This window comes from Crocodylus porosus, unplaced genomic scaffold, assembly GCF_001723895.1.
Source record: "Crocodylus porosus isolate Cpor-Errol unplaced genomic scaffold, CroPor_comp1, whole genome shotgun sequence".
In the NCBI taxonomy this organism is placed as follows: domain Eukaryota; kingdom Metazoa; phylum Chordata; order Crocodylia; family Crocodylidae; genus Crocodylus; species Crocodylus porosus.
Genome location: NW_017728943.1, coordinates 79,858,168 through 79,881,926, shown reverse-complemented (window position 1 = coordinate 79,881,926; position 23,759 = coordinate 79,858,168). Strand labels below are relative to the sequence as shown.

Sequence of the window (23,759 nt, the reverse complement as noted above, 5' to 3'; positions counted from 1 at the left end):
TTACCAGCACTGAGTCGGTGATCCTGAAGCACCAACTTTGCTGGACTGGACACTGTGAGGATGCCTGACTCTTGACTCCCAAAACAAGTGCTCTATTCCCAGCTTAGTAATGGCTGAAATTTCACGGTCGCCAGAGGAAATGCTACAAGTACACATTGAAATCAATCCTCAAGAAAACAGATGCTAACATCAAGAGCTGGGAGGAGCTGGCTGCCAACCGACTCCAATGGTGCCACAACCTCAACCAAGCATCAAACCATTTTAAGGTAAAGCATCTTGCCCTTGAAGCAGAGAGGAGAGAGCAGAGGAAGGAAAAGGAGAAGAATCCAAACTTGCAGCATACACTGCTCTGCAGAAAGCCTACAAACTTTTGCTGATGAGTCTGTGGCTCAAGGATTGGATTCCTAAATCACCTCAAGACCCATCAATGAGCAATGGTAGAGACCACCCTCAAATTGAGGGACTGATGATGATGGGTGTGTGTGTGGGTATATTTCTTCTTTTTTTGTATGGAAGGTGAATCATTTGAAAGAGACAAAGAGATGAATCAAGTTTGCAGTAAATCACATATATTTCACGTATTCCTACTGAGTTTAACTTTCTATTTATTGCTTGTGCATATCTGGGTTTCAGTAGCAGCCCTTCAGCTTTTTTCAGACATAATGTGGTTGCTACAATAATATTTTCCAAAACTGGATTCCCCTGTGATTCAGTGGTAGATCCTTGTCTGCCACACAGGAAACCTGGGTTCAATTCCCGAAAGCTTACACAAATACAGCCATGGAGGCACCAAAGGTCTGGACTCAGTCTGGCTTTTGGATTCTGTCTCAGTAGCCTAAAGTGAAACATGGTGTATACATGATCCTTTGGATCATGTATACACCATGATCCAAAGGATTGACAGTTGCCAAATTTTCCAACGTTGAAAGATGGCTTTTACTGGTGCTCCTTCCAGTTTCTGTAGACGAAAAATAACCAACTACCTTTTCAAGACGTCAGTGGTCTTGATCTCTTAGGATTTACAACATTCAAATGACATGTTTAACATTTCATACTTGCTACCATTCCTGATGACCTACTTGTCTAGAAACAAACTCAGTTTATGGAGTAACAAGTAAAAAGTGTAACTTTATGGTGACCCTCTACTGTCAGCTTGAACAAGTAATGGCGGCCTTATGAGGATCCTCCTCCCAGATGGACAGATGGGATTAAACAGAGCAGATCTGAAGGAGCTGGGAGACTGGAAAATGGCAACACAAGGCAGGGGACAAAAAGATTATGGAGGCTCCTTACCTTTCCAAAAAAGGTGCCACATTTGGATTAAGGGAAATCCTGCATGAGAACAGTCTAACCTCTATCTGCTTCTCATTCTTAAACACCTTGTAATAGGTGTGCTTTTGACCCTTCAGGTTTCATATTCAAGGTGTGGGTACATGAACAAGTTAGAGAGGCTAGGATGCAAACTTAAAGTGTTGACACTGTCTTCACAATAAGTACCTATGTGCACACTCTTGTCCTGAAGCAAATGCAAAGCAACTTACTCCTTAATGAAAGTGGAGAAAGCAACCTGGCATTTACTTTCAGGTAAGAGCACACATGAGTAATAACATGACCTGACTGATGTGCAGTAACTTCATACCCTAGCATAGGCGCCAACTCCCTGGGTGCTCCAGGGCTCAAGCACCCACTGAAAAAAATTAGTGGGTGCTCAGCACCCACAAACCACACTTAGCAAGCCAGGCCGCCTCTTCTGAGCATGCACAGAAATGCAAAAAAAAGTACTCACTGGCAAAAAACAAAGTCAGTGCCTGTGCACCCTTGCTTGCCTTAAAGTAATTTTTTGATATGCCTGTACTTTAAGGAAAGGTAATGGAGAGCTATGTTTGCAGACCAGCAACGATATGAGTTTAGGTTAGAGTCTAAAAGCTAGAGTCTGCCCCCAGCTGTAGTGCCAACCTCTGCAGCTGTGCCAAAGAATGGCTCCGAGGTATTTAAGGGCTTCAGTTGGTTCCAGGACTTGGGTATATTCACCTTTCCCGGATCCCCTGTTGCTAATTGCTCCTCATGCTTGGCTGATCCTCAGGTTGCTGTTGTTCCTAGTTCACCTACTTCCCTGATTTTTGCTCTCTTGTTGGTCTGACCTCCAATTTGCCTTCTGGTCCCAACTTTTCACTTGCCTCCTGAATTCAGCCTACAAACCTCCCGCAACCAAGTCTCTGTATAGGATCTGGACCTTTGGCTTGCCCCTTTGTCCTCGTTCAGTGGTGTTCAACCTCCAACCCATGGGCCAAATCTGACTCCCCACACGTCTAAAAATTTGGGGCAAGGGAGCAGTAATAGCATTAAATACCACTCCCCTGCTGCCAAATTTCCAGAGTGACAGGGAGTCCCAAGGGCCAGATAACACTGCCCTGAATGCTAGACTGCACAAGTGTGTGATTGAGCTGGCATGTGGGGTCACTTTGAAGCCAGATCTGGGCATGCAAAATTAGGTTGTGTGAGGTTGGACTGGCACACAGCCAGATCCAGAATGCAGCTAAAATCAGCAGGCAGGGCCCAGGTCAGTGTGCTGGATCACATCTGCACGCTGATCCTGGGGCAGGATCTGCCCATGAACTGACCCAGTGCTACTTGTTCAGCCTGTGGGGCTGGAAGATTAGAAACTACTATCCTAATCCATGGTACTAACCATGGTCTGCACTGCCTGTACCCCAGTCCCCTTAAAAGGACAATTACTGAAGGAAAAGCCCCTATAAATTCTATGTTTATAGACATATTCTACATGGACTAAAAACCTTCACTTGATCACTGGACACATGACACCTGTATTAACAAGGCAGAGGACACAGGGAACATACAATCATGCACTGATACAACTTACATGAATCTAGGTTAGCATTCATCTGGGAAAAAAAAACAGACGTAAAACTAAACAGGTCCATGTATCCTTTGTCTATAGCTTATCCTGCGGGGTGCCATTCACTCAAGGCAAACAGGCTATTACATACTCCATTGCCATTTAGCGGCAAAGTGCTGACTAGCACATACTGTGTTCAGCTAACCCCGAATACCTGCATGTCTGTCTACTTCGGATGCCAGCATAATTTATATCAGTGCATGAAACTTACATAAATTACACCAATGTAGACAGGTTGTGTGTCCTAGCTCTATTTTTGTTCCATCAGTGTTTAGGACATTTATATGTGGTTGCTTTGTACTACTTTGGGAGACGGTAATTGTTTTCTTCGCACTTGTTATAAAAATTAGATGCCATGGTAAATGTGGATCTATGTCAAGTCATGACATGCTGTGCACATTTTATGAACTGTGAAATTAATAAGTACAACTATCCAGTGCAATTGAAGGGACGTTTTCATCAGAGACTGTGGCTAGGAATGGTTAACTTTCCTGCAGTAGGAAATTAAATTACAGAAGTTAAAAATCAAATGGGTCTGGTTTTAGTTTGCTCTATGAAGAGCCAGTTTAATAAAAGGTGTTGGGGGGGGGGGGGAAGGGGTGCAGGAGATCTGTACCAGAAACTACGTAAGGGGGTTTACATTTTAGAAAGAGACAGAATTGCTGGTGATAAGTTTTTTAATTAGCACTTGATGAGACTTGAGTTAACCAGGAATACAAGTAAGAGCTTCTGCATCAAAGCATATGAGAAACCAGTGATGACATTTGACTTCCAGAGGTTTTTACTGGCTCTATAAACTATTTTAATGATACATGTGAAAGAATACAAGATTGGAAGGGGCTTCCTGGGTAAATGAGTCCAGTCAGATGCTACTGCAGGCAGCTACACCATACAAACCCTGTTTTTAAGCTAATCAAGCTCCATCTGAAGAACTCTTTAGATTTCTGGTCTTCACTGCTCCTATTGGAAGGCTGTTTCAAAGCCCCACTGAACTATGATTGCTGTAGACCCTCTTTTAATTTCCCAAATAAATTTATTCATGGCCAGCTTGTACCTATTTGTTTTTGTGCCAACATTTTCCCTTAGTTATAATATAATTTATATTTTATTTACATCGTTCACAAGCCAATTGTATAATAATCAGTTCTTGGCATCCAAAAATCCAGTTCATTTAATAGATTGTTTAAAAATGAGATTTATTAAAATTAGTTCTGTTAGAACAGAATAGATGGTAGCATAAGGTTTCATACAGACAATAGTCCATTTATTGTATTAACTTGAAAATAGTGAAAAGGCAATCACAATTTGCTAACTGAAAAATAATAGGGAGTCTCTTGATAGGGAGACAGAGGGACTATAAACTGAGAAATTACATAGTTTAGTTATTACATCTTTTCCCTAATCTTTTATGTGGCTGAGCCTCTAAAGGTTTCTGTCAATTTAAAAACATTAAAATTTAAGTGACATGAAAGTGATGTAATTACTTCTCAATTACCTACTTTTAAGACATTTGAGTAATGCAGTTTTTCTTTTTCCCACATGATACTTGGCTGAACATGTAAAACCCCAACTCAAAAGTAAAAAATATTCACTTTGCCAAGCTACTGATTGTAATACATTTGTTCATTGAATGTTTTCAATACAAAGACAACAACCCTGGACTCCAATTCTGTGCAATTTCTATAGAAGTATCACAGTGAAAACTATGAGTGCTATTATGCTATTCTGAATTGTCAGCATATCTGATATTACCCCTGACCTTCAAATATTCATAACTGCCACAGTAATTTGCTGCAAACCAAAACTAGAATACACAAGTTTATCAGAAAGGGAGTGAATATTTGCTTCAGTTTTTAAGAGTGCTAAAAAATAGGCTTGCCAAGTCTTCACTTTTCCAAGGATAGCTCCAGTTTTAAATGAACACATGTATAGGTTCTTATGGTATAATGGGAACAAGATGACAGAAAAGAGGAGAAACACCTTACATTTCACTCCTTCAGGATGGACCAATGTCTCACATTTTTCTACAAAGGTAGAAAAGGAGAATCAAGTGTCACAAGACTGAGTTAGCTAATAAGGCAGCTACCCATTCTAATAGGAGGATGGCATACATCTGATTTCTAGTAGGGCTGTGTGAAGATTTGGTCCCTGATTCAATCTGGGGGAGATTCGGCCTAATTTGGTGGTCGAATCTCCAAATCCGAATCGAATCAAAGGACCCTTTAATTTCTCTGAATCGAATTGGAATCCTTCAAATTAATTCGGAGAGATTCGGAAAGATTCGGCAATTCGGTCATAGAAACAGTTTTAAATGTTTTTTCTACATATCTCTGGGTAGCAGGCAGCTTGTGAATGCTGCGATGCTGGGATGCATGGAGTGTCCCACAGAAGCACAGGGGGCTCCCCAGCGCACTCGGTAGAAGACCCGGAAGCGGACCAGAAACACTTCTGGTTCACTTCCGGGTCTGCTGGGGAGTGTGCTGGGGGGACCCCCTGCACCTCCCTGGCTCAGCAACTGGTGCCTCTTGGGTTGTGGGGGTGGGTCATGAATTGAATCACTATCCCTTGATTTGGGCCGAATCTGAATCAAATAGGGCCCACTTCAGAGATTCATAGATGTTAGGGTTGCAAGGGACTTCAGTAGGTCATCGAGTCCAACCCTCTGCCATGGGCAGGAAGGACTACCCCAGCTAGGTGCTTGTCCCCCCAGGGTAGGGGAGAGCACCACCTCCCTTGGAAGCCCATTCCAGATTCTGGCAACCTTTACTGTGAAGAAGTTCTTTCTAATGTCCAATCTAAATTTGCTCTCTGTCAATTTGCGGCCATTGTTCCTAGTTACTCCAGGGGGTGCCCTAGTAAATAGAGCATCTCCTATTCCCCTTCGCACACCCCTAGTTTCTTGCACTAAATGTCTACTTGGGCCAGGCAACTGTTGCTAATCTCTGCCTGCACCAAGTTTCCCAGCTTCATCTACATATACCGGGGTGGGCAAAATGCAGCCCAGGGGCCAGGTGTGGGCATTCTATCTGGCCTGCAGGGCCCCTCAAAAATTTAGAAACTTAATATTAATCTGCCCTGGGCTGCCCGCCATGCGGCCCTCGATGGCTTGCCGAAACTCAGTAAGTGGCCCTCTGCCCAAAATAACTGCCTGCCCCTGACATGCACTATAATTTCAAAATTCCTTCTTTCCATTTTCAGCATGTCACCCAAGGCACAAACATACTTCCCAACAACATAATGATATAGATGTACAAAAAACAGCAGGGTAGATAGATATGCAGGATTTCACTGTCTTAATTTTCTTAGTGAAAAAACAATCAGCTCAAAGCCAAAGGGTTCAAAAGTTGGAAAAAGTACTCTCTCTTTTACTTAGGAATGGTTCTATTTGTACCTTCATCTATTTTGAGTGCGACAGGTCATTCAACCTTGGTGCATGTTCTGCCAGCTTATAGCCCCCAAGTCATATACTACATGAGCCATCTGCCTGAGATCAGGCCCCCAGGATCCTCCACTACTGCATGGGCTGCACCAGCAGTGCACAGCTGCTACTTGGGCTCTGTCCCACTGCACTGTAGTGGGAGAAACAGGGGCCTGTGGGCCACCAGCTGGACAGCCATGATATAAAGCATGATGCCCTATGATTCTTTTGCCACGGTTGGAAGGAGAACTTGGAAGGAAGCTGAAAAAAACACTGAAGAACTATCACCACTTGAATGATTTAGCTTGCTTCTTTGCTGCTAAATGACTGTTTTACCCCCCTGAGTGAAACAAGAACCTGAGCTGTATCTCAACACACCCAGCCAAGCCAGTTAATTCACAATGAGAGTACTTCAATTGTGCTGAAGTCTGATGTGGTTTTGTGCCTAGAAGGGTCAGGAACAACAATTTAAAAAGGTCTGGGCTTAACTCTGTTGTGAAGCCATGTGCCATATAAGTCTGACTTGCTCTGATATAGGAAGGGTATATTTTGACATACAGCATTATAATAGGTTCTACTGTAAAAAAAAAAAAAAAGAAAAAAAAAAAGATGAATAAAATATCCCCAAAGATATAATTGCTAACAAGGGTATGTGTAGTTCAAAGCTGATTCAAAAGAATGCAACAGTATCTATCAGGCTACTTAAGTTTCACTGCTGCTATTACTTGAGAGAAAAAGATTCCTCTTACCGTATTGATCCAATCATGTAGGGCTGTGCTAGCTGTACCACGATAGCACCGCTGCCTAGCTGATGGCATGTGTATCCAGAATCCCAGTCATAATTTTTTGTATCTCCATTCAGCAACGCATTACGACTTCGACTTACACCCTCAATCACACTGGCGCATTCTGCAATTGTTGCAACATTCTCAGCTGGAACTGTGAATTTAAACAGAAAAGCCACATATTGTCATGTATGCAGCAAGCGCATTCCCCAGTAATAATAATTTTTATTTATCCTGAAGAAAAAGCACAAAGTTATTGCTAAACAGAGGAAGATGTGAATCTGCTTCATGGTGCAGACTAAAACCAAACAAACCCATGCATTACAAGGCATTTTTCTACAGAACTGTGTCCATGTGATTTAACAAATAGTTTCTTTCCTGAGTAGTGTGAAAGTTCTCCATTTTAGAGCTAGGTGGGAAATGGATTTCCTGTCCCACAAAAATTGTAAATGTTAAAAGTATTTCCATTCTGCACCAGGATGAAATGAAAACCACTGCAATATTTCATGAACACACACACACCAAGACCAGGGAAGAGCTAACAACCTGATGATCAGAAGACTCACTTGGGGTGTGAGAAACCCAGTGTAAAGTCTGTGGTCTGAATCCACCTCTTGTACCCCAGGTGAGTGCTCCCATCACCACACTGTTGGCTAGCCTGGTCTCTCCCTGCAAACAAATTCAAACCTGATCCTTAGAAAGCTTTTTCATCAAAACAAGTACATTCCTACCAAGCACTGGTTTTAGTGACTGGCATTTTCTAAGGAAACTTAGCAAACTTAGGAAACTTAGCAAATAGTTCCTGCTAACAGAACTCTAGCCAAACGGACTCGGACCATATCTACATGGTAAACTTAAGGCCTCTGGTAGCAGTGCCCTGAAACGCACTGTGTGGTCTTCCTCCTAAATCAAAAAAAGTGGAGCTAAGCGCACACTTTTTGGCAGACTAGTATGGGTGGCATATAGGCAGCACTCCTGTATAGAAGGGGTACTTAGCCTACACTTGCTAATTAGTTTGCCTGCAGGACTACACTTCTGGGGCTACACCCCTAATGGTTTAGGGGGAAGACCATACAAGGCTTAAGGGCACCACTGCTGTATATAGTTAGGTTACTGTGTAGACATGGCGACATGCTCAGTCAGAGTTAAAAGAATTCCTAACATTCCTCTCCCAGTCAAGAAGAGCAAGGAAGGAGGAGAAATCAAACCCAGAACAGTGCATATCAGGATGTCTCTGAACAAAAAAGAAAGGAAAGCACAAGGAAATGACCATCATGGAAGAGGAGAGGTTAGAGGGAGAGGGCTAGAGGTGGAGTTATGAAGTATTTTTCCTTTTTATATATATATATGATCCAAAAAACACTTCGGGTCATTGTTCCACTCCTCATACATAATTGCAAGAGTGATGATGAACTACTGCAGCGTCACAGAAAGTGGGAGCGTTTACAATGGAATGTCTATTCCATTGTAAACAGGATTCTGCTAATATAACAGAATTGCTATTATTTGAATGTCACAAGGACAATGAGTAATTTTAGAGAATTGAATGAATTTTCATTGTAATGAATCAATGACTGAGCTTTAACAACAGGAAGCCTCAGATAATCAAGATTATACTATAATCTTGTAATTACAAGATTATACTGTCTTGTAATGCTATAACTCAGTTAAATTATTTTCTCAATTATTTTATTGGCATAATAAGTTCGGAGTCTGTAACCATTAGACAACTCCTGACATGCGTCAGGATAAAAACAACAAAAAAGTTTGAATAATGGGAGATATTTAACTCTGACTCATGTTGCTTGGCATGGATTGGTTCTCTGTCATTATGCTCTGTTTAAACCTGTAAACCAGTGATTCTCAACCAGAATGACATGGTGCTCTTAGGTACCTTGAGATCCTTGCAGGAGTGCCATGTCGTACCACACTGTTAGGTGTACAAACATGATTCACAAGATAAATGCAGAGATTTCAAATAGACACCCATCTCTGTGGTCTTTCTGAGCTCTTTCCAACAGAAAAGCTGCTCTATTATTTTTTATAGGCAAAAAAAAGTTAAAATGAAAGGGTGGCATTTTCCAAGAGGTGCCTCAAGTCTATTCAGATTTGCAAAGATGAAGAATCATAGCTATAGATTCTGGATGCATACAGTGGTTTGCTGCACTAACGTAACTGAGGGTGGGGAGAGGTGCAGGGCTAACAATAGACTGGAGGGGAAGTGGGATGTTGTGCAGGTCAGGAGGGGAGGGAAGGGGCAGGGAGAGTCAGTGGGCTAAAAATAGCTTAGTCAGGTTTAAAATAAACCTGGCTGAATGTAGTATCAGACTTAACTGATTTAGTTCAAACTGGGTTATGAAACTTCTGTCCCAGACCCCTTCCCGATTCAGGTTCAATCTGAGTCCCCCAGCATAGGCTGTGTGTTCACTTCCTCTTCTTGCAGTCCCTGATGCGTCTCAGATTTGCAGTCCAGATCCACCGCAGCAGGACTCTGCAGGATCGTTCCCTTCTGTTCAATACATGCTTACTTCAGAGAAAGGACTATTTTTGTTCAAGCTTTTAAAAATTCAATGGTGCATCCAAAGGTACATCTCAAGCCGGTCCAGAGAGGTGATACTACCCCTCTATGTGACTTTGGTCAGGCTGCAGTTGGAGCACTGCATCCAGTATTGGGCGCCACACTTCAAAAGGGATGTGGCCAGCCTGGAGAGGGTTCAGAGGAGGGCCACCCGCTTGGTGAGAAGGCAGCAGGACAGGCCCTACGGGGAGAGACTGAGGGACCTGAACCTGTTCAGCCTCAGCAAGAGGAGGCTGAGGGGGGACCTGGTGGCTGCCTACAAACTCATCAGGGGATATCAACAGCAAATAGGTAGAGCCCTTTTCTCCCCAGCACCACCTGGGGTGACGAGGAACAATGGTAATAAGCTGATGGAAAACAGGTTTAGGTTAGAGATCAGAAGGCAATATTTTACAGTTAGGGTGGCCAAAATCTGGAACTAACTTCCTACAGAAGTGGTCCTCACCCCTACTTTGGGCAAATTCAAGAGGAGGTTGGATGATCACCTGTCTGGGGTCATGTGAACCCAGCATTCATTCCTGCCTGTGGCAGGGGGTCAGGCTAGATGATCTGTTTCGGTCCCTCCTGACCCTAGCTACTATGAAACGCCACTACCTTTTTCTCTACCCACCCCCTTCTCAGCCTGGCAGGTACTGCCCCTCTGCTGAGGCAGACTCTACAGCTAGCTCTGGGCTGGGGATTGGCCATGCCTCCTCTGCTAAAGCAGGGAGAGAGGAAAAGCCTTGGAGCTGGCAGGCTGGGAGATGAGTTCTAGCACCCCCCAGCTTCCAGCCTGAGCCAATGAAGGCATCTGCATTTCCTGAATCAAAAATGAATGTCTGTTCACTTTCTTGCTGGTTCAATCTCTGCATCTTAGACTAACCTGCAAAGACTGAACTGATTCAGACTTGGGCTTGTTGACTTTCTGTACTTAGCCACACAGTTGTTCATGAGATTGGGTTAACCCTTTCTTAAATTGGGTTAACTCAATTTAAATTAGTGCAGCTACTCAGGTGAACTAATTTAGATCAGGTGCGCCATTTTTGGGAGACTGAAGCCCTGTGCATACCTCTACAATTGGGAATTTAGATCAACTTAACTTTGGTTAGGTCAGTCTAAATTCAATGCGTGTACATAGCCTCAGCGGATTCCAAAGTGATCCATCCTTCTGAAGCAGCTCTCCCTGCTATCCAAAGCAAACACCAATCTTTACAGTAGTTTACTTATATGGCTGGAACAGTCTGTTTCAGCAAACTCCAAAGTTCAAGACAATAACAATATCAAGGTTTTTAACTCCTCTGGAAGGATGCTGAAACGATGTGGTTTGCTTGTGTGTGCAAAGAGTAATTTTTTTCCCCACAGTGTTTTATGAAGTGCTTTAACAAAAAGCCCTTATTTCTCGAATATCCAAATATTTTCTTCAAATACTATTTAACCAGATATAGTGCTCTCTTAACTAGCCCTTCTGCAATTCATTTGGCCTAAAAGCTGCTGTCAAATTTTCATATTTTCATTTTGACAGTAGAGAGAAAGATAAACTATAAAAGTGTATGTATAATGAAGGGATTTTTACCACTCTTAAAGATTTGTTGTTCAAGTCCAGCACATTCTTAATAGTGGACAGATGAATCTTAAAATATTCCTTCTTTTCTCAACTGAACTTTTGAGATTTTTATCTAATGCCACTGTGTATATAACAACTATGTTACAAGAAAGCCAAGATTGCACAAATGAATCTGTCTGAAGTTAGAAAACTGAAAAATTAAGGATGTCTGTGCAACTATAACCTTTCTACTTGCATGTATTATGATACATATTCTTATTACATGGTTATATATTATTTTTGTAGATCCACTGTCTCATTCAGTTTTCTGATTAGATAATGCTCAGTGAATGGAGACTGCTTCATTCACTGATCACAACTCTTCACCCTGGGTCTCTAGCCTCACTTACTATACCATACAGCCCACATAAATCACAAAGAATCCAACATCTACAGTGAAGGCACTGCACTGTATAATCCTTCCTCATTCCATCTTCACTTATTGCATCAGATTAAGGCATGGTTATTCCCATACTTCTTGTGTTTGTTTCCACTTGGTGTGTCTCTACTGCAGGGCATGCTCGAGTTATCTACATTCAAGTTAACTGCACTTGAGCTGGCCTGCTTCAGGTGAAAGTGGTGACATGAAAAAAACAAACACTTGAACTGCACAAAGTGTTTAGATTAGCAGCACAGACACATTGCCAGCAGCACTCAGCTTAACCCACACATCACAAAGGGACTGCTAACTTCAGTCGGACATGCCTCTTTACTGCAGCTAGACTTTTTTGTGTATACAGTAGAACTGTGTTAAAGGCAACTCAAGTTATACTTGGAGCTAATGCTGTAGTCTCTTCCATATCCCTTCCTCAAGCCACATATACTATTCTTGAATCATATCCCATGAACTCATAAAGGTTCAAATATTAAAAGAAAAATTCACACAACTCTCTTGCATATTCCTGTGAAAAAACAATCAGTGTTCAAAGAGGTCATGTATGGCATACAAATTTTGTCTCCATGTCCATACATGTGTGTGCAGCATCAAAGGCATATTAGCATATCATTAGCAAAACCCCTATTTCATTAAAAAAGTGCTCATATGCAAAATACATTTTTAACTTTATAGATAATGAAAGCAAAGCAGATTTTCTTCCGTTTTCTGAAAGATCCATTAGCAATCTGATTGTCCCATCCAATTTCTAATTTTCTGCCACCTCATGCTGAAGTGTTATAACTATCTTAAAATGTGACAAAAAAAATCATAACATCTAAGCATACTTTTTCACTGCCTTCATTTCTGAAAAACTATTGGAGCACTTCCTCTCAAACTTTAAGAACATCTGTCCTACTCCTATTGCCATTCCTCACTCCAGGGCTGAAAACAAACATACAAAATAGCGATTCAAATAAATAACAAAAACATAACAAATTTAAAAGCAACTGGAAAAGATTATTTAGGATAGGACTGTTTGTGAAATCACTGTAACATCGAAGACCAGAACTTTTGATGCATTTTCATAAACTCACCAGTACATGGGTCACGATGCAGGAGAGGTGTGTGGGAGCTTGTACCTTTAGTGCAACCCCTGAACCTAAAGTGGGTATGCCCTGGGCAGGGATAAAGCTGGGGCATGAGGAGAATACCAACAGGACAACGGAGGGTGATAAGGCTTTCCACAGACACACTCCTCTGCTGAAGCAGTTCACGTGCCATATGAATCAAGAGGGTCATCTGTTGAAGGAGATTACCAGAATCAAAAGGATAACATGCTCCATCAAGGACCAAAGCAGAGAGGCACAGGATATGCCACCCACTGGAGAAGTCCAGCAAGCTGGGGGCCAGGAAAGGGAGGGGAAGTAAAATCTTACCTGCCACTGCTCTCTGCAGAATGGAGACTGCTGCTGCTATAGCCATGTTGGCTCAGGCAGCAGCAGCACTGTGGCCAGGCTCCCTTCCCCTCTCAATCCCCCTCCCTCCTCATCAGGCTTCCTTTCTGTACAGGGCAAGGCTATAAATGACACACAGGCCCAAAAAACTGTGGGTGTTTATACATGTGCTCCAGGTGCAGCAGGGAGGAGGGATGCTTTATAATTAGAGCAGCTCTGAGAACCACACTAATTGAAGTGCCAAGGGTGTCCCACTTATCAGTGTCCCCGCACTGCAAAATGGCAGCAGGGATGCTTTAACTAAAGTTTGTTCCCTCAGGAACCTACTGCGAGCTCTGCATTGCCCTGGCAATGCACCTCCTGTGCGCAGGGCTCCAGTGAGAGCAGTGGCATGAGGTTGCGCCCCTCAAAGCAGCAGCAGGCACATTGTTAAGGCAGCATACAGCTTGCAGTGGCAAAGAGATCCCCACGCAGCCCTACTGTTCCATGCTGTGCTGGGCTGCGGAGGCCCCAGGGGAGGGAAGCAGAGCAAGAGCCTGAGCCCACAGCTTGCACCTGCCCTATTTGGAGGGTGTGGGTCCTCCTTGCTCCCAGGAGTGAGCACTGTGGCAGGGAGCCACCCCCACCACCGAGCCTGCGGAGTGGGGGCAGGAGGCTGTGGACCCGGTTCCACAGACCTGGCAGCTGGGGACCCCCTCCAGCAAGGCTGGGGGAGCAGGGGCTGTGGGTGGGGGACAAGGGGCACCAGCAAGACTGTGGACAGGGGAGTGAGAGGCATGAGCAGAATTGGGGGGGGCGGGGTGGAGTCTTTCATTTTAATCATGGATTCTAGGTTTTTTATTAGAGAATTTGCAATTTTTTTTTTACCAGAGAATTTGCAATTTTTTTACCAAGGAAAACCAGGATCCCTGGTAATTACCATGCTCCAGCAGACTTGATTAATTAAGTCTGCTCTTGCTCTGACGTGCTATAATTACAGCAAGTCGGAGCAGCCTCACTTCATATGTATAGGTGCACTGTTAGTTTAAATATCTTAAAACCTCCTTTATCTCTGTTCCTGGCATACTCATCTGTTGCTGGGAGATGGGGGAGGAGGGAAACAGTAGAAGTTGGTACTTGCATGAAGGAAAATACATGCCCCTGCCTACTTCCCTTGGTCACCAGTCCTTCCATCCTTGATTGCAGGTTCCACTATGACAAAACCTGTGATATGTAAAGGCCATCCTGGCATAAGCTATCCAGGACTCTGCACTGGCACTGAATCCACCAAGAAGGACAAAGGGGCTGTGGCAAAAATACGTGTCTCCAATAACTTCACTTTTCCCCCTAGATTTTAAGTCTCACAGCTGCTGCTTGGCTGTACAGTGGAGAACAGTTAGGGATCAGGACGTTCCAGACTGCCCACATGCAAATAAGACTGGAAGTAGCAAAGGATGGCATTCCACTCCTCCCTCACTGTTCTGTACCCTATTCCTTTTCTTGTCCCTCCTTCTCCCCATTGCCTCTCCCCAGCATTGTTTTCAGTAAGGAAGCTTGTAATCCTATGGGGAAGTAGTGCTGATTTGGATTACCCAGCAGTTTGCTTCCCAGTAGCATAACATGGGGTGGGCAAGAAGGCCAGCCCCAGATGGCAACTTAAGAGGGATGCCAGAACTGCACCCCACCCCTGCAGGTTCAGTACCTCAGCAGCAGAACCATCCCCATGGCAGTGCCTCTGCAGCGGCAGCTGGGTGTTTGGACACCACACCAGGCTGGGGGGGTACACCATGCTGTGACAGCAGCAGTAGCGGCCAGAGATTGTTTTGAGTCCCTGGAATAAGACTCCCGGATCCTACCTGTCCCATTCTCAGAGTCCCCCACCCCTCTGGTGCTCAGCAGCACCTTCTTCACTCCCCACCACTGTCCTGCATGGTCTGCTCAGGTTGCAAATCTTGCTCATTACACCTCTGCTGCTAATTCCATGTATACTAGTTATTATTGTTGCAACATTCAAACATTAAAGAGTTACATGACTTGGGTACTAGGGCTGTACGAAGCTTCAGCCCCTTATTCAATTTGGCGAAGATTCGACTTAATTTGGTGGCCAAATCTCCGAATCAAAAGACCCTTTAATCTCTCCTAATCGATTCGAAGAGATTTGGAGATTCAGACATAGACACAGCTTTAATTTTTTTTTTTTTTTTTCTACATACCTCAAGGTGGCAGGCAGCTTGTGAGTGCTGCAATGCTGGGGTGGATGGAGCGTCTCACCCCAGCGTGATCAGCAGAAGACCTGGAAGTGGACCAGAAGCACTTCCGGATCAGCTGGAGTGCAAGCAGAGGGCCCCCCCTGTGCCCTCCCGGCTCAGCAGCTAGTGTCTCTTGGGTTGGGGGGGACCCAGGGTCCCCCCTGCAGCCGATCACCAAGCCGGGGGGAGGAGGGGAGCCCCCCAGCATGCTCTGCAGCAGACCCGGAAGCGGACTGGAAGCACTTCTGGTCCACTTCTGGGTTTACCGCCGAGCATGTGGGGGACCTCCCCCCCACTTCTGTGGGATGCTCCATTCACCCCAACATCACAGCGTTCACAAGCTGTGCTGGTACCTCAAAGCATGTAGAAAAAACTTTTAAAGCTGTCTCTATGGTCGAATTGTTGATTCCCTGAATCAGCATCGAATCTCAGATTCAGATTTGGCTGAATCAAATCAGGGACAGTGATCCGAATCAATGAATTGAATCGTTGTTCCCGATTCGGATCAAATCCGAATCGAATATGGCCTGTTTCATACACCCCTACTGGGGACATTTTTGCACATGTTTATTCCTGATAGGCAAAAGAGTACAATTTTGCAACCACAATATCAGGATGGGCTGTAGCACATTCCTGGTATTCCATTTAAAAACTGGCTTAAGCTCCCCTATTAAGTAATACCCTGGTTGTAAGGGGATCAAGGGAGAGTGCTTGTGATTGCAAAGAATAACACTTTTGTTTTCCACTACCCTTGTGTGCTGCCATTCACTCTATGGAGGTGGGAAGTTTTTCTTTCCAGGAACCTATCATACCCTAAGTGCAAGTGGAAGTGGTTAAGACAAATCTTGTAGCACATGAAAAGGAATGTAAATGTGGCCAGTGTTTTTTTTCACAAACACGACTAGCCATGGGGAGGGGCAACACAGCGCAAGTACAATGCAATTCTGCTATGTGTTTTATGTTTTCCTCTCCTAGTTCATCAGTTGCCATTGCTGGAAGTAGAGGGATGGAGTGAATATGGCAGCCTGGATCCCACAATGGCTGATGGATCCTCTCTAGCATGGGCCATCCAATGGTAGCTGATGGGTGGGGCGGAGGGAGGGGGAGAAGTTGAAGAACAGGGAGCTTGACCATCTCTGTTTACTGACATCCCCTTTAATTCCATTTACAGTGATTGCCCATTGTGGTCAGGGGAGAGTTATGCATCTTGGAGGCTGCTAGTGTAGCTGGAAGGGAACAAGTGCTGTCAGTAGTACTGTGTAAACACAGAACAGCCTGCCAATGATTATAAGGATGTGTCCCAATCCTGATGTGACCCCCAAAGTTCCAACATGAAGCCCCAGGATCACAGGGGAATATTAAAGAGGCAACAAAACTGTGTTTTTAAAAGCAGTCAATGACTGGGGAGAAAGGCCCTAAAAACAACTAGCCCTGCTAGTTACCTTAGGTCTCTTAATCATTAACTGGTGTGAGAGAAGTCTTCTGTGAAACCCCTCCTGACTATGCCTGGCACTGAGGCAGGGTGTTTACTCCCTGAACTACAATGCTGGGGCTGTGAATGGCCAAAACAGAAAGGCCTTGCCAAATGAAGGCCAACCCTCAGCAAAGATGGCCATGAAAAGGCAGAATGCTAGGAGGTAGTAACAAGTCTTTACGCCTTTCCCCATATGCCCCCATTGTAGGCTCCAGAACAGCAGTCATACCTACAGCCATACCTGAATCAAAAGCTCCTAGGTATAGACTGGACCCTGTCTCTCCTTCCCAACTCTCCAATGCCTCTCAGACAAAGGATTTGAACATTTTCATTTGCAGCTCCCCAACAGGGAATGCCCCCATGGACTTGCATGCTGCACACACTACTGGTTGCCTGATGGACTTACAACACACTACACATCTCATTGGTGGCCATAATCAGCCAGAAAGAGAAGATGGACAAACTGGCATTCCTTACATACCAAGCTGCGAGTGCCCTCCAACAAGGGACTGGCCTGGGTTGCCCCAATAGCAGGTAACTGTGGGCATGCAAAGGGCGCAAGAAATGCCTGGGGACAAATGAAGATGTGGGAGGCCTTTGGATGCTGATGGCAGTTTCAGAACCTGTGCTACCATCTCCATCACAAATGGTTCATAGATGGCCTAGTTTCATTGACTATGGGTAAAGGCCCATTGAATGCTCTCCAGATGGAGATGAGACTGAAGACTTTTGCTCCCTTCCAGTTAGTGGAGTGTTGCATAGAACCTAACATCCTTAAGTGTGGGTCACTGGGTAGGTGGAGTCGGTTTTGAAAAACCAAACCTGAGGGATGGCGCAGCAGCTAATTTATAAAAAAACAGGTTACATGCTATACTAATGCCAAAGGAATGGAGGGGCAGAGGAGCTTTGTGGCAGGGAGAGAAGCTAAGCCCTGTGGGGATGACAAACCACTAATATGGGCTTGTTAGCCAGAGAGATGTCATCTGAATAGAGCTGTCCCTTTCCATATTACTAGTTTTTAATTGGGAGGAGGCCTGAGTTACATCATAATCTCACTGTTCATTGCCCGCTTGACTTTTATTATGCTTTTAAGCCGCTTAACAAGTAATAAACACTATATCAGTCCACACAAAGCTGAGCTTGTGGGGTGTAATCTGCAGCATATGGTAGCTGTGGGAGTGGTAAAGTGCTATCTTGTGAGTTGAAAAGTATTTCCTTCAGTACAAGATTAACTTGGGTCATTGGGCTGCCAGCTTTAGGCAAGATGTTAACCTACCCTAGGTGTGACAAGGCACATTACAAAGCCATACTCAAATGACTGTGCCTACAGTGTACAGTGTGTCTACAGTATGTGCACCCATACTGCACTGCAGTAAACTGAGATATTGTCCCTAAAGAATTATGGAAAAAATGATCTGTCATTCTGAGAACGGGGGGAATTGTGGGAAGTCACTGGAGAACTAATCAGTACTTCAGTACTGGTTTTAGCCTGTAGCTCAAAATGACCCAGCCAGCCAAAGCTGAAAGTATCATTAAACTTGAGAGGGCTGTGTGAATTAACAGGCAGAATGGTTGCTGGAAACACCCAAATAAGAACCTGGAATAACTCCACAGTGAAGACATACCCTCTTAGAAGCTACTGACTACTAATGTGCCTGTGCGATCGTTTGAGATTAAAAATGTACAAAAGTGACCTCCTTTGCTGGTTATCGAAATAGAAGACACCTTGCTTCTCCTGATTCTACATTTCCCTGCTCTTGTTATAGCTTACCTGTCTCTTGTTCCTCCTTGCCACCCTTTCCTGTTTCTCTTTCTCCAACCTACCCCATTCCTGGAGTCTTCTGCTCCACTTTTATGTCTCTTCATGACTCTCAATAGCCTCAGATCTTCTAGATGACTCCCAGTATCTGCCTTTCCTTTCTGCCCTTATCCCATCTAATATTTATATACGTCTCACAGCGCCCCCATGGACAGCTGAACTTCTCTCCTTTTGGAAAGAATGGAAGGCCGTGACTTTCTTAGCTAAATGATGCCTACACTTCCTTTGGCATAGGCTATGGGTAAAAGGACACCTTAACTAAAGGAAGCTTTTTGATCTTAGTCCCACTGAGAAAAATGAGTGATGATAATCATGTTGAAAAATGGGTTATTTATGAATGTCTCTGAAAGGTGAGGTTTTATGTACCAACTGCTAGATGAAGGACAAACTTTCATTTATGAAAAAGAAGGGCAAATATTTCTTTTTAAAAACTACCCATTGTGCCAGATTACTCAAGATTCATCATTCTAACAATTTTGTGCAGATAATACAAAGCTTTTTGAAAAGATTTTAGTTGACAAAAATCATCTGACTGCCAAGACAAATTTCACTGAGACCAATTTCAAGCCACTCCATATTAAACATTTATGAAAAGAATCCAAACAAGAACTACAGAGAAAATTTAGAGGACATGACAACAAATAAATACTATGCATGTTTTACATGGAAATATCACATACTTTAGGGGGGGGAAATGGAATTCACATCCTAGGTGAAATCCATTTCAGAATACAAAGAATTAAAGTTGCAATAAGTGCTTCTATACAGTACATTTAAATTATTGTACTGTTTATAAGTGATTGCACTATGATCATATGAAACTTGAGTTATTCATAAACTCTCCAGCTTTAAGTCACTGAAATCAGGTTCAAATGAACAGCATCCCTAAATCCCATGGTTTTACTAGGCTGTTGATGGCAGCAATGACTTCATAAAAAAAGGAGTGGGGAAATGACTGCATGCAATCCTGCAAGACTTGACTTTGTTCTGCACCAAGAAAGAAAAAAGTTCCCATCTCAAAAATCCACTGCACAATGGCAGAAAGTCACATATACCATTTTTTATGTGCTTTGTAAAAGAACTACACAAGGATATAGGTTGTAGCCATGGTGGTCTAAAAAGCAGAGGCAGACAAAACACTTGGGGTAGAAGCAATATCTTTTAATAGACCAACTAAATAGTAGCAAAAAAATGTCTTCCTTTGCAAGCTTTTAGGCCCAAACACCTTTCATCAGGCAGAGGAGAACTCAAAGATTGTAAAAGTTATCCCAGGTAGAAAAGAAACTTCATCTTGCACAGGGGAGGTAAAAGATGGTAGGGTTCTCCTGGGTTTCAAAGTCCATTTGTGAAAAAGTTGCTCTGTGACTGCAGACTAGGTAGAGACAAGGCTCCATCAGGCTTCTTCTCTGAAGGTGTCAGATGGCAGACAAGGAGTTGAATTTTGCTTCTTTCTTGTTTAGCAATGAAGTTCACATTTCCAAACAGCTAATTATGATATCTTCCATGTTTCAGGGATATAAGGTGTCTACCTGGGAGACCTTTTACAATCTTTGAATTCTCCTCTGCCTGACAAAGGGTGTTTGGGCCTGAAAGCTTGCAAAGAAAGGGTTTTTTTTTGCTATTATTTAGTTGGTCTAATAAAAGATGTCGCTTCTACCCCAAGACTTTTGTCTGCAAGTGACTACATGGCATTCTAGAAAACCACCAATACACTATTCCTGAAAGCAGTCATTCAGCACATTCCTGGTGTACAAAGGGGGAAAAATGGTAAATACTGGAAATGCTTTACAAGGAGGAACAGATCTGAACTGTGCATTAATGTGGACAGACATGAACTGCCATTTCTCTGACAGTGACAATTAAAAGCACTGGCAACTAAAAAGATTTCTTTAGTTCTACTCCTTCCTTTCTTCTCCTTGCTTTCCAGTCCTAAGAAATTTCCATGGGTGCCCATTTTAAATGGGTAGAAAACATATAAACTGCTGCTTTTAGCTTAAGGAGGAGTGGACTGTCTTATGGGTAAAAAAGGAGCGGTGGGGCTGTGCCAAAACGGCAGTATTTTCAGCTTGTGACTGAGACTTTATATCACACTTCTGGATTGTACAATTGTTAAGCACATTTCAATGCCATCCATCAATTTTTACCTGCATGTACCCTAGGGACCTTTCCTTAGTCTGATACGTTTAGTGATTTTGGTACAACTCCACAATCTTATTCATAAAAAAACTGTTAATTTGCCTGCCTGGGCTTTCTAATAATTGAGCAGAAACCTATTTTATCATACACTGAATGCAATTTCATGGGCCTCTTTACAGTGGTAAATTCGAGAGAGAGTCTAACTAATTGCAACACACAGAAGGTGCCATGCTGTTTCTGCTCCCCAGGGGAGTCTGCCACTCCCCATTTTGAATGTTCATTATAGTCTTTCATACCCGCCTGATAAATTTATTAAAAACACCATCTGGAAGGGACTCTGTTCTGTGCTGTATTTTCAGTCTTCTGGTTCTTTTCCTTTTTCCCACTGGAATTTCTGCCTCGATTTGTGTCACTTTGTTTACAAAAATGTACTGCCAAAAACAACAGTGTCTTGCTTCTATCTATTTTTTTCTTTTGCTATCCTTCATTTATCCAACTATTACAGTAACCTGTGCTGCAAGGGAAAGCAAAAGAGAAATGGCTACAGGATTGAAATTACTTTTTTGCCCTCTGTGCATATAACATTTTTGCTCGGACAAATTTAATTTGCTTTTATGGAATGAAAAGGATGCATGTTAAAGTATATACATTGTATATGCCAAGACTCAGGCAGTGAATAGCAGAAAGAAAATACTTACCTAAAAAGGATGTTTATTGTTCCCTGTTCTCACACAGGATCAAACAGTGGTCAGCAGCATGGCAGTATATTTAATTTTAACACAATAAATTTTGCAGAGGACTTATTTCCAGGACATGACCTGAGAGCCACATATATCAACAATATTAAAAGATAAGACTAATAGGTTAGTTAACTATCTTCAGAGATCATCTATTAAAGAAAGCAGTAGAGAAAAATCTGCCAGGCACATATTTTCCCCTTTTTTTATTAAAAGGTATTCTTTATTAATAATTATTTTTATCAACTATACTTTCTATAGGAAATACTGGTCACTAAAGTAAAGTTCTTCTCTGGAAAGTAACTCTTAAAAAGTAACACTGTAGGATTCTACATTTCTTTCTCAATGGTTTCCATATCCAAGTCTGAACCTGGGTGCTTTTCATCACGTACATGACAAGCAGCAGCTGGTACTTGAGGGCCGAATTTTGCTCTCAGTGCCAAAAGCACAACCACCTTGCATTCAGCTGCCTAACATGGATGTAAACGACTGGTAATTAGCAAACAATTCTGTTGATAATACCCAAGAAGGAACACAACTAACTCATGTATCAACTCCCAGTATTAAGAATAGTAATAAGCAATTTCAGGGCAGATTCAAAGCTGATCTTAACCAGATTTTAGGCATCAAATCCAAAACTCTGATCCAAAAGCCTCTACTCCGGTCCCTGTTCCGAGGACTCTCTTTGTGAAATGCATAAAGTCTTGAGGGAACAGGGACAAAAATCCAGAATTAAGCACTGGTTTGGTCTTGTCTTTCTTTTCCTGTTTCACATGCCTGGAGATACTTTTTTTTCCCAAATTCATAGATCCACTCATGAAGACCAATCTTCAGCAGCACCTAACATTTCAGCTTTTAGTGAAGCAGGAAAAGGAGGATGAGTCAGTTGAAGATTAGGCTCTGTCCCTGCTCTATGCAGCTAAAATGCTGAAAAAATCATTTCCTTTTCATTCTGCCTTTCCAAAAAATAAGGGACAACTCTTACATGGGAGGGGAGGGAGGTGTACAAGAACATATGGTATTTCAATAAAACCTCAAAGATCTTGTTGCTCTTACAATCCATGAAGAGATAACCAACAACCAATAATGCAAAAGACATTTTGCTTTTTTAAATGTGAAATGACCACTCCCCTTCCTTCTGCTGCTAACTTACTTTTAAAGGCAAACAGCTCGCTCTCTCTGTATTCAACACATATACGGTTAACTTTCCCTCACTAGCATATGACAGGTAGAAATATTTAATTCACAGGGAAAGAAAGATATTAGGGTTGTTCTCGTTGTATCTGGTTTTGTTCTTTTTATTATATTAAATAATTCAAAGAATATTGGTCACATTATTTTCATTTTTTTATTTATGGCAAACATCGGGGTTTTTATTTGTTTGGAATGGAGAATATTAACTTAATATATCTTGTTCATTTATTAAAATAATTAAGTTTCTAAATTGTACATTTAACTAATATATGCATATAACTTATTACTGCCACCCTAGGTTCTCCCATACTCAGATACTGGGTTTTACACCCAGCCACTGCATTTTGTCTCTGTTTAGTTCAGATTCCCCTTAAGATTTTATGCGTGTACATCATTCAGAACAATAGGGCCTACCTTGGGGCCCATGTGTGTGATCCCTTTTGGAATACAAATAATAAATTTGATGAAGAAATTAACAATTGATTTTGTTCAATGCTAGTTTATAGCACTGCATTAGGCAAAACCATTTTGAAGCATCAAAATTAAAAATGCCAGTACAGTTCTGGGAATAGTGTACTTGCTATTTAATTGCTGCCAGAAAGCAAGCAGAAGGAGCACAACACATCTTTTTATGATCCACAAAAATAATATCTATATATTTGGTTAGATTTGTTCTTTTGTTTGCATGTGATAAAGCAGATTTTTTTAAATGACCTAGATATTTAGGAGTAGATGACTGATTTTGCAACTATAATTGCAGTAGAGATGGATAAAGTACAAAGACAAAATACTCTTATAGGAGACCTCAGAGGAAATCTGGGGTGAAGTGAGGGACCTTCTCAGGAACAGCAACTATTACATTCTTTAAGAGTGCACTCTCCATTCCCCAAATTTGCAGCCCACAAATATCTAAGTAAGAGCAAATGCAGAAGAAACCAGGGCCCTGTTCAAACTGCACCACGCCATGTCCCTTCTGGGATGCAATGTCTATTGGACCATGCTAGCCTAAATTTCCTTCCCTCAAAGAATGCAAGCACCCATGTTGTCCCTGCTCTGAATTC

The 23,759-nt window shown here is 42.6% G+C and overlaps 1 protein-coding gene across 3 annotated transcripts in view; it reads right to left on the bottom strand.

Moving 5' to 3' along the window:
- BTBD9 (BTB domain containing 9) overlaps window positions 1-23,759 on the bottom strand; it is a 275,559-nt gene that overhangs the window by 91,662 nt on the left and 160,138 nt on the right. For all 3 annotated transcript variants that reach the window (XM_019549627.1, XM_019549626.1, XM_019549628.1), the window contains exon 8: window positions 7,085-7,274. In XM_019549627.1, coding sequence (XP_019405172.1) covers window positions 7,085-7,274 — 190 coding nt within the window. The remainder of the gene's footprint in view (window positions 1-7,084; window positions 7,275-23,759) is intronic.